Source organism: Polyergus mexicanus, unplaced genomic scaffold (genome assembly GCF_030449975.1).
Source record: "Polyergus mexicanus isolate NDT 795.1 unplaced genomic scaffold, iyPolMexi1.0 SCAF_26, whole genome shotgun sequence".
Lineage (NCBI taxonomy): Eukaryota > Metazoa > Arthropoda > Insecta > Hymenoptera > Formicidae > Polyergus > Polyergus mexicanus.
The window spans coordinates 1,711,312-1,723,681 of record NW_027223346.1 but is presented as its reverse complement, the minus strand read 5'-3'; the positions used below and the strand labels follow the sequence as shown (position 1 = coordinate 1,723,681).

At 29.9% G+C, this 12,370-nt stretch overlaps 1 protein-coding gene across 1 annotated transcript; it reads left to right on the top strand.

The window, feature by feature from the left end:
• Positions 1-1,114: 1,114 nt before the first annotated feature.
• Patr-1 (Protein associated with topo II related - 1) lies at positions 1,115-10,677 on the top strand. The gene is made up of 9 exons (XM_070314273.1): positions 1,115-2,114; positions 2,697-2,885; positions 3,546-3,969; positions 4,519-4,616; positions 4,712-5,199; positions 5,447-5,660; positions 5,729-5,929; positions 6,064-6,327; positions 6,475-10,677. Exons 1-9 carry the CDS (start codon positions 2,076-2,078, stop codon positions 6,730-6,732), a joined length of 2,175 nt encoding a protein of 724 aa, XP_070170374.1. The 5' UTR covers positions 1,115-2,075; the 3' UTR covers positions 6,733-10,677.
• Positions 10,678-12,370: the final 1,693 nt, after the last annotated feature.

Below are 12,370 nucleotides of genomic sequence, written 5' to 3'. Positions count from 1 at the left end.
TTTTACAAGACGATTTGTTACCAGTCTTCTATTATTAGTTTTATTATTAATTATTAATTTATAATTATCTGTTATTACAAGCACCTGCGTGAAATGCCATTATAAAGCTGTAGGAGTAAGTTTTTGCGTTTTTAAACAAGTAAATATAGAAAGAGAAACGATTGTAGAAAGTTGATATGGTCGATCATCGGTGTGTCATATTTCTACTTCTTTTTTTTTTTTATTGAGAAATTCTAGCTATATACTATGGGATGACGCTCTTTTAACGATTACAATAAGATTATCTTCAAAATCTTCAATAGCTTCAATTTCTGAAAATCACTTATCGAGAATATAATTTGAATTTAATATATTAACAATCTTTTGAAAGTCAAACATATTTCTTTTCATCTGTCTATATCAAAACGGCTACTCGAATGTTGAACGATTTAAAGAGGGCTCACTTTCATACACATAATATAATAACAAAATACATTAAAATAATCATTTTTTTTTTATTATCGTAAAAAAAATTATTTTTGTTAAGCTGTGCTATTCCAAGGTGCTAGTTTTACTGATGATGTAAATATTTATATAATATTTACATCAATATAAATATTTATATATAATATTTACATCATGTTTTTACTATAATCTGAAAAGAAAATTTATATCGTTTAAGAAGGAAATTTTGTAATTAGGGAAAAGGAACAAAAGAGATGATGAACTACCCAGACAGCACAAAACATCCTCAGGATCATCCTGAATATGTCCGGGACGGTTCAGGATATTTGTAGGATGTTTTAAGATATTATTATAAATATATTTATAAAAATTTAATATGCATACATAATTATTTTTAGTTGTGTGGGCTATTTAATATAATTTAGAAATCTTAAGTATTATAATAAGTATTAATGTCCTATAAATGTCCACTGGATAACCCTTGGATGTCTGTAGGATATATCTGCCCTGTCTATTATATTGGATGTCTTTTGGATTTCCAGAGGACATATATACATGTGCAATTAATTGTTAACATTAATTTCGTTTAATATTAATAATTGAATTTGATGCGCACATTTTCATATATCCAAAATTATTATTTATTTAATATTTCATGAAAAATGTTACTGTTCGCAACATTGTAAAAACTTTACAAACAATAGTATTCAACCGCTAGTTCGTTTGTTTACCGCTATGCGACACGCGAACTCGTATTTGAGATTTGGTCATGAGAATTATATAAAGCTTGCAAAGAGCAACTGACAGGAAATTACAAATGTAATTATTTTCTATCAGTTCAATTTCTGATGCAATCCCAACATAGGGAATTCAGATATTGGGTTGTTTAGAAAATATTACACAACTCAAACCCGGGAGCCAAACCTAAAATATTCATGTACAGCACGAAAGCCTCAAATATTAAAGAACAGTGAACTATTTTTAATATTAGATTTTTAATATTGGCAATAAATAACAAAACATAATTTTAATTTATATTTAAATTTTAAAATTTGCTCCTTGAAACATACGAAAAATATCCCTAACATATCCTATAAAAATCCTTAGGATGTTCCACAGGATCTCCCTGGATTCTCCAGAGGTCAATATACGGCTATCATTTACTCTTCCTCAGGACATCCAGAGGAAATCTGAGGATTACAATGGGATATCCTGAGGATATCCTACATATATGTCCTGGATGCCCTTTGGATGTCCTAAGGACATCCTTGTGCTGTCTGGGTAGATTATCGTTGATAACGTAACAACGTAACATGTGCGTCCACGTGAGAGTAAAACCACGTGCGGACTCGTAGTGTACACGCGATGGGGGTGGGGACCGTTTCTTTTCACATGTCGAATCTGTTCGTGAATGTAAATTGAATCTGCTCTTGTATATGTACGTATAAATATAAAGTGTGTTATAAACATCTCTTTCCTGAACAACTCAGTTCGCCCAATGTAAACCTACCTTAAGCAACGACTGACGTTAGCCGCCAGGAGTTACGGCATGGCCGCCATGGCAGCTGATGCTCGTCGTAGCACTTGACGTTTAATCAGAACATGTCATTTTGCAGATTTCATTTTCACAAATGGCAGACTCTTTTTTCGGTTTCGATACCACGCTCGGAGTAAGTATGATCTTCTTCTGATCTTGCGCGCGGACATGAACTCGCGTCCGGCTCGATTATTTGAATTCTAGCGAGGTACGGGAGCGTGAATCTCCTTTCCGATAAACAGTCCGCGTCGCGGTATATCTGTACCCTTGCGAGAGATAAAAGTTTCGACCTACAAGATCCGCCGCAATATCCCGCGACGTCGCAGCTTCTGTTCGAGACTACGTAAATTCGCTTTCGATCGCGTCTATAATCATCCCCGAAAATAACAAAATTTTATGCCAAATAGCCAAGCGGGGGTTACGTCGGGTTAACCTCATTTCTATTTCCCTCGCCCTAAAGGTCATTAACATCGAGCACGGTGAATCTCAATCGAGTCTGCTACATGAATGTACGCGAATTGCCTAATTTAATTTGCTTAAATCTCTTGCATATTATGTAGGAAATATTATTTCAAAATGTGACTAACTTTTATCCACTTGCAATTTTTCTTTTCACTAATGTTTCCTATTATTTCGTTTCTTATTTAATAGAATTGACGATTTGTGTTGACGTTTGTGTTTTCTGTAATAATTATTATTTATTCGGTATAATCAGGACAACAATTTAGAAGATGGACTGGATTGTCCATTGGAGGAAGATGAGTTTGAAGAAGAATATGACGCCTTGAATGATGAAACATTTGGCCCTGATGCGGCTATTGGTGATTGGGAGGAAGATCATGAGAAGCTTGCCGAAATTACAGAATCAAATCGCCCACAGAATCAGAATGCAACAAGCAAAAAGGTATCTTGCGGGTGTTCGAGATATTTCCTATAATATATACAGAATTTTAATACACAGAGTTGTAAGAATATGAAAATTATAGAAGAGCTTGGGAAGTGATTACAGATTTAATTCTATAATGTCATTAAAGCAGATTAGCAGATATAGAATGGAAGAAGTGATTCAATACATCATAAGAGATTGGCTATAAGAGAATTAGTCCTTGCTATTACTATATAGGAATATTTTTTGTATCAAAAATATTATTTTAAACTCTATATAAATATATATTATATATAAATATATAAATATATATCTATATAAATATATATATTATATAGTATATGTTTTTGCAAATTAATATTTACATAGATTTACATATATCAACTTATAGAGAAATGGTTTATATATATTTTAAGTTTGTCATATGTAATATCTATATTAAAAATATTAATAATCCAATATATTAAATATTAAAATTGTACTTTTTATCTTTATTAGGGAACATATGAATAATGTTAGCTTATAAGATACAATTTAACAAATAACTTTATAGCATATCAAAAAGATACCTAATAATTGCATCTTATTCTTACTTCTATATGTTGTTATATTATCTGTATTTTTTTAAACAAATAGACAGTTCCATACATCTTATATGTCTTATATATTTCTTTACAGAATATTTCTAATATAGATATTGAGGATAACTTATCACATTTGGTATTGGATAAGGAAGGGATAGTTCCACGACCTGGTGTATGGGGCAGCCCTTTGAATCTATCCCCTCCAAAGGCTCAACCGCGGTTATCTTTGCCAACTTTGAAAAATGCCTGTACTGTGGAAGAGCTCGAAAGGGGGCTTGTTGCAAATAGACCACCTCCAGGTCTCAGTAAACCACAAACGCAACAACAGCAGAAAAAGTCTGAAGGTTCACTTCTTTTTGAGGCCCTATCTTTGAATGAGAAATTTCAGGTCAATGGCCTACCTCCGACACGTTTCCCACCGGGGTTAGGCCTACCTGGGGCCCATCCCATAGTTTTGCCCAACATAAGAGTACCGCATCCTCAATTGATGCAACCTCCTAGATTATTAGGCTTAATTAGTAAGTATAATATTTACCATTCTCTACATAGTATATATTAACACATATATGTGGATATATGTGTGCATGTGTGTATTATATTTATGCAAAGTATGAGTTGATAAATATTTGACAAATCTGAATAGGAGAGATTGAGAATTCTTTAGTTTTTTATATATACATATATATATATATATATATATATATATATATATATATATATATATAAATTGCATTGTTTTCTAAATTATATTATTCTACTAGTAGAGAGTCATACATTTTACATATTTCTATTATCTCTATATATCTGCTTTTATTTTTTATATATATAATTTTCTGCATCAATATAAAATATTATATTACCTTATAATATTTTGCACAAGTATAACGCACACACACGCACGCACGCACGCACGCGCACACACACACACACACACATATATATACACACAATATATATAATGTGTTAGTATAGATTATATAAAGAATGATAAATAATTATCAAATGTACAAATTTTTGGAAACTAGTGATGTGGGATATTTTTTAATAACAATGCTTTCATTCATCAGATCAAACAGGCAATATGTTACGATATCCTCTACCACCGCATTTAATGTTATCACAGCCAGTACCGAGGCAACCTCTTCATGGCTCCTATAGTTTTCCTGTAAGTTTCTCTTCTTCAATAAATACATTACTGCAATTAAATTCGTTTCACATTAAAATATTTATAATTATATTTTATAAATAATTATATTACAGCAACCACCACATCCTAACTTAGGAGGTCCACAGTTTCTACGGCCAGATCATATGATGTCTGCATTTCCTAATAACCAAGCCAATCATCATCAACAACACCAACATCCTTATTTAGGAAATCAGAGAAACCAAAACAGATCTTACTATCATAATGATCAACAACCCGGACATCAACCATTTTTTAAGAATAATCAATATCCTCAACGCAGTCATGACAGAACTAATCAGAGATATTATCATCAACATTATTCTCATGGTGTTAACGGTAATGCTTCAGGAGAGTATGAACTCTCAGGAAAACTTGCTATAAAAGCTCACGAGAAACACTGGTTAATCAATATACAACTGTTACAACTTAATACAATTCAACCATATGTTGATGATCACTATTATATTGTATTCTGTGATAAACGGAATAAGCGACATGCGAATCAAGAACAGAAAGATAAAAAACACCATAATACTAATGGATATCACAGAGATCATAGGTATGTTTTTTTTCCCTTCATTTAATTATATTACGTGATATAAAATAAATATAGTAAAGTTTATATTTCTTATAGAAATTTTCCATATGTTTATATATACCTTGATAATTATTTACATATTTTTGTGATAGTATAACTGCAAAATGTATTTTGACATAAAGAATCTATGCGCATCAATTATTTAGACATTTATCCTTCATTATAATTATGTTCATTTACAACTGTTAAACTTCTTTTGTTTCTTTAGAGATTGGGAACCAACATCCCAAGCTCCTTCAAGATCAGCATACACGCCAGCTCAGTTTGAGAATTCATTAGGCAAACTTCATTGCAGTAGTGTTACGGCACCGCGCAAACTTATCGATATGGATGTCGTGTCAAATAGCGATTCTCAGTCTAATTCTCAATCACAACAAAAGGACACTAAAAAGACACGCCAATTACTCCTTGAAATCGAAAGGGTATAAAACTGTAACTAAAATTAATATTGTGTTAAAATATTATTTAATAAAGAAATATTATTCTTTAGCTATATACACTGCTATTCAAACTCGAGGATCTGAGTAATCCTCTTGCTTCAATTCCGGAGCCGCAACAGCAGCAGGAAGGAGAAGTTGAGACAAATACAATTAAAACCAAACCAGAATTAATTAGCATGACACTGTCATGTTTGCAACAATTAATACAAGATGATAAATTAGCTAGTATGCTAAGTATTCGAAAAGGAAAGGTAAATTGATAAGCAGAAAATGAAATTGAAATCTTAATAATCATTGTCATTTATAGTTCATACAAACATGTATATATCATATGTATGTATATACATACACATACACACATTATATATATATTTGTATGTTATAGACATTATTACTGCGTTTTTTACCTCATCTGAATGTGACAGAATATAATAAGCAGTTAAAAGAATTGTGGACTGCGATATTTAAAGGATTAGCCGTGATAGGCCGTAGAGATTGTCATTTATTAACGGACTTCTACTCTGAATTTTGGAGATGGCTTAATACTGTGAAAGATTTTGATACAGTATTGCGATTAGCAAGAGCGTTATCGGACTCGGCTACCCATCCCGTCAAAAACAACAGTTTAAGTTTTGCTCTTATGAATAAGGTTAGTCGAGAATAATTATTGTAATGATGATGAATCTTTCTTAATAAACTCGATGCATATTCGCGCATACATAGAAATATATATATGCACACAGATTTCTAGAAAAATTCCATTATTATTCTATTATTTTACTATTGGTTTTTTCAGTTTGGTATATCTGCAATAGCAGCAATGCTCGAGCAAGCAGAACAATTATGCGCTACAAACGATTCCTTGCCTTCTGAATGGTCAACTTTCATAGAAATGATAGTTGAAATAATTGGTGGCTCGTCATCCTGCATTACACCTTGTCAACCGATTGCTGCAATGACGCTCAATAAACATCTGAATCGGATTTCCAGTTTAAAAATAGAAAGGTATACAACGCTAGTGCGCTTGTTGACTGATACCAATCCTTTACGATAGTCTAACATTACAAAAGTTACATGTGGCACTTTTTTTTTTTAATTTTTCTTTTCTTTTAACATATGAAAAATATATATATAAATTATGCTAAAAAAAAATAATACATACAGACAAATATTTTAATATAATTACTAATGTTATCGCAAAATATCCACTATGTATCATAATATTTCTAAATAGATGCCATGATTTTACAAAGTAGATTAAGTATCTGACGAGAGATATTTAAAAAAAATTTATATATATAAATAGAAATTCTGAGCATCCTGATGCACAATGAAGTTTCTTACTCGTATATATGTGTATAATATATATCATCTTTTATTGTATATTTTGTACGCATTAATCAGTTTTTGAACTGATAATCAGTAGCATAAAGAAGCCATTATATATATCAGAAAAAAATAAACGTGCATCAGAGAAATATAGTAGAGTTGCATGCCAATAATCTTTTTAGGATGATTTTTTAAATTATAGTATTCTTGATTCTACTCTGTGTAAAATTGGTATCTAATATACAGCATAAGGGGCAATTGAAATAATCATCTTGATTTATTTCATTAATAATGCATTGATTCATTTTTCATCATATACCACAGAGACAAATCAAGATGGTAATTTCGAATGCATTTATTATATTAAACTACACATCCTATTTTCTCATGTTACATTTCGTATTTTTCTCTTTTTTAATTAGCATATTAAAGCATTTTATATAATATATATTATATATATATCTAAAAAAGTATAAGTTCTTCTACCATTTAAATTATTATTCATATATAACACATATCCCTAATTTATTTGGATATGTATTCGTGCAGTTTCTTTTTTTTAATGAAAATTTTGAATTTTCTATTTATTGAGTTGAGCGGCAAGTTCGTGCCGTTTTTTGCTAATAGATGAAGACCGAAAAAACTGCACGAACTTTCCGTTCAACCCATTAGAAATATATTGATAGTTTTATATGCGTTAAAAACAATTATTTTTCTTTATTTTTTTCTGTAAAAATAAATAAATTTCTAATAGTGAATTCGATTGAATGCACTAGTGCGCACTGGTGTACATAAAGGTTATTGTACACAAATTTATAATGGCGAAAATAATTAAAAAAGTAAAATTATTAATGCTAAGAGCTATTATTATTTTTAACATTTTTTCAATACAAAGAATTATAAAACTATTAATATTAATACGAATAATTATAATACTATTAATATTAATTACTTTAATGTTTTAATTACTTATGTTTATTGTAAATTTGTGTATAACATTTAAAAATATGCACTAATGCGCACCAATGCATCCAACTAAATCCGCTATGAATTATTTTTTTCACTTACTTATTTTATTCTATATGTAAAAAAAAATATATGTTAGTGCTTACATTAACAGCTATAAGTAAAACTTATACTGTTAAATGTATTTTATAAGGTTCAGTTTTATGTTTATTCTGCAATTAATAAGTATATACGTATATGTTGATATGTATTATATTCATGGAAGATGAGGCATGGGATGTGTACGTTTTTACGTTTATTTATATAAAAAGCAAAATGTACGTTATTATACGCATCGTTATGAATGAAATTAATAGATGCTAAAAAAGAAAAAAAAGTTGCTATCAGTGTACAGATGACATATTTTGGAAATAATGACAGATAAACATTTACATCGCACTGTTAAGATGTAATTACAAAGACGAGAGACGGAGACAACAATTGCATAAGTTAGTTATCAGCAGTAAAACTGTAATAGTCTTTTTATAAAAGTTTGTATTATACATTAAGTACCAAAATTAAATTTCTATCGGTTTCGACATCAGAAGCATGTGATAACATAAACTTTAATCTAGTTATAAAAGACGTTATAGTCCCATCAGTTTAGGAAGTGTGATCTTTTTTTTCTCTTGGATACGATAGCTGTTGTTAGGTCAGTGGCGACTTTGTGATTGTGTAATGAGAGAAAGAGAGAAAGCGGCGATTTGTAATTGCAATGTATGTTTTTTGGCAGTACTGTAAGAATTTTAAAAATAATCTGAAATGTATGACATGGCCTTTAGAGTACTAAATAAGATAATTACTTTTTATCGCAATTTAACTACGATCTTGTTTATGTACTTCTAGCTTGTACATAGAGCGATATTGATGCATGAATGACTGGATACATTTTGTAATCAAAGTGCAGAAATGCAAAAATATTTAGGTTTCTTTGCATGACGTATTAATATAACAATTTTTAAAGCTAATGTTCTTGTTATTACTTTGTAGTTTTAACGAGTATAATAGTGATAATTCATCCGAATGATATTTTTGAGTTGTATTGATATTATAAAGAAGAAATTATTGAAATTCGTAAATAATTGCAAGTAGCAATTTTAATTTTGCACACATGTAAAAACATAATTCGTATTATTATTCAGTTACAAATATTTTGTCATATCAGTTTTTTACTGTAAGATAAATTGTTCAATCTATTCGGCCACTACAACTAAATATTAAGATATATTTCAATTTTGTTTGTTACATTTACATAAATTAAGTTATGTTATCACATATGAATAGCTGTTTATATATGATAACAGTAATTATTTCAATGGGATTAGCTGTATGATTTAACTGATATACGTAATAAACAAAGTTATGATTTTTTCCATTGCTATTATTAATCACAATAGACAAATAGAACTTTTACAATTATGAATTAAATGATATTGAACAAAAAGCAAATTGAATCAGATAGTTGTTAGTTCAAAAGATTTGCTCTAATTAACTTTTTCATTACTTTGTAATAAGCTGACAAAGAGAAGTAAAGTTTATGTTTTTACATAAGCAATGCTAAGAATCTAAGGGATACATGATTGATCCTGTTAGTTTATAGAAAATGATGCATGTCTGAAAAGTCCAAGAGTTACATTACATTCTTCTTACTACGTAACTGGGCTTGCAGCTTCTGAGAATAGACTTAGTTGTAGATGCAACATGTTTATCAGTTATTTTGTAATTTCGAGTTATTTCAAATTTTTAAATAATTTTAAGATTGATAAAGAAACATGTGTTTTATATTTATTTTATAAATTCTTAAATTTCACTCCACCGATTATACTATTTTCTTAAGGGCTAAAGATATATGTATATATATATATATATATATATATATATATATATATATATATATATATATATATATATGGTAAAGCAATATGCTCTTGCCGCCCGTTCAGACTACAATAGTTATAAAACCTAGATTTTTTTTATCATTGTCATGTTTATTACAATAACTGACGTGTGTTGCCTTTATAGTTTTTTCATTATTGCCTCAGCGCCAATTGTTGCAAAAGTTCGATGTTACATTGCTGTTGCTAATGCAGTAATTGTATCAAAAATTCATACTAACACAGCATAACAATATAGAATGAATATATTCAAATTATGTAGCGATAAAATAATTTTGTTGTTTATAAGTACTGTATGCTTTAGTATTAACCAAATACATACTTGTTTCTTTTTTCTCAATATATACAGAAGAGAGAATATTACCACAATATTGTAACAATGTTTCATATTTTCTGTTTGTCTCATGGAAAACGAAACTTTTGCCAATGGAAAAAAACATGCAAATATGTCTTCTTGTAAAATAGATAAAGTGATTAAAGCGAAAAGGTTTAATTTTGGATTAAAGATATATTTTTATAGAGACGCTACGTTTATTATGTTCAAACGAAATATATCTAATGGAGTGCTATAAAATCGAGATTGTTAAATTAACTTAAAAAATCCTATAAGTTTAGTATCTGTATTATCTATATATTATGTACCCCGTGATACATTCGCCTGTACATTAAAAGAAAAAAAAAATGATTGTAAATTTATAACAATTTGTGAGGATATAACTGTAGCTGTTGTGTATGTACAGAATTGATCTAATTTGAAATCAAAGTCTTAAATAAATGTTTTGCATCCTACATATATATAAATATTTTCTGTATGTCATTTATTATGCAAAATTATAATCTCATCTATTGTTTCTATACATGTCAAATTTTTCTTCTCTTTTAAAAAGACTTGCAGATAAAATATTTTTATCAGTTATTCTTTCAATTTTTTACTCAAAATACATGAATCGTGCGAGTTTCAAAAAAGTTGGTGAAGATGTCTTATATTGAATATTTATCTATGAAACTAGGGTCACGCGAAATTCACTTGTCGAAATTCTCGCATCTTCCTACTACCAATGAAATATATTGTATTTGCGCATAATATGATTTACACCCTGTATTTTCTTGACATTCATACTATATACTTACTTACTAGTAATGCTTATTGTCGATAATTAAATTTCTTGGTAATTTTATTAATATGTTCACGATACCTGGAGCTACGGTCGCGCGGACTTTACTTGACGGATTTGTCGCACGTTCCCACAAAAGTGATAAACTGTAATAACGGATAATGAGACGAACATTCAGTAGTTTTCTCAGCATTCTCGGAAGTTTTCTCGGTACTCCCGATACTTTTCTCGGCACTCCCGATACTTTTCTCGGCACTTCCCGATATTACACGCTTTTACCTGCAAATAATAATTTATTTATTAGTAACGTAAAATCATAACTCGGATATGATAAGACAAGTAATTCTCATCATCGTAATATCGATCGTACTATATAATATAATTATGATTGTAATAGTTACATACGATATATACTATAATATAAAATTATAATTGTAGTGGTCGCAATATTAATTATAACTGTAAAATATTCCATACCTTTGATATCGGCAATGCTGGATCGCGATTAAATCTGCATTACAAGTATTCTGACGTTAAATAATATATTAAATAATACGATAATGATACGCACGTAATACACCGTATGCGAGCGCGGAAACGTGTGAACTTTTCTACTGTATTATGCGCGCCAGATTTTTCGCGCATGCGCGGCGATAGTAAAACGGACGAGATATATGAATAATATATTATAATCTTGAGAGTTCAATAGACAAAAGATTAGATAGATAGACTTTTTATATAAAAACTAAAATATATTGTTATAATTTATACATATACACGATAAATCTTAGCGTCGCAAGAGAATCTATTATAAAAAATTATATATAGTCGAATACACTATTGATACCTTCCCGTTCGCGTCAAAAGCCCGGTTTATTTACCCACTGTTTCCATAGATACCATGGTCCGAGAATTGGCGCGAATCCAATATTTCGACATACAAACACGTTGCTATTTTCATCAAATATAATTGATACATCATTCTTGAGAGTGTATAGAGAGCGTAAATAATATATTTGTGTACATTCGTGTCGCGTCTGAAAACAATAACATCAATAAGTTTCGAAAAAATGCGAGAAGATGGTACCAGTGTTGTTCTCGGAGACGCTTTTTCGCGCATGCGCAGCGCAGTGGTAGAGAAATCCAGCGACGGCGTATATAGTTAGTACGTAGTGTGCACGCAAGGGCAATTAGGCGCAAAAGTTTTGGCGGGTTCCAGAGGAGGTTAAGTATAGAATAGATAAGTAATAATAAATAGATATTATTTTTTTTATTAGTATGGAGGATAAAAACAAAAAAGGAACCATTAAGAAAGAAAGACGTTTTGTTAATGCGTGGTTAGATGAAG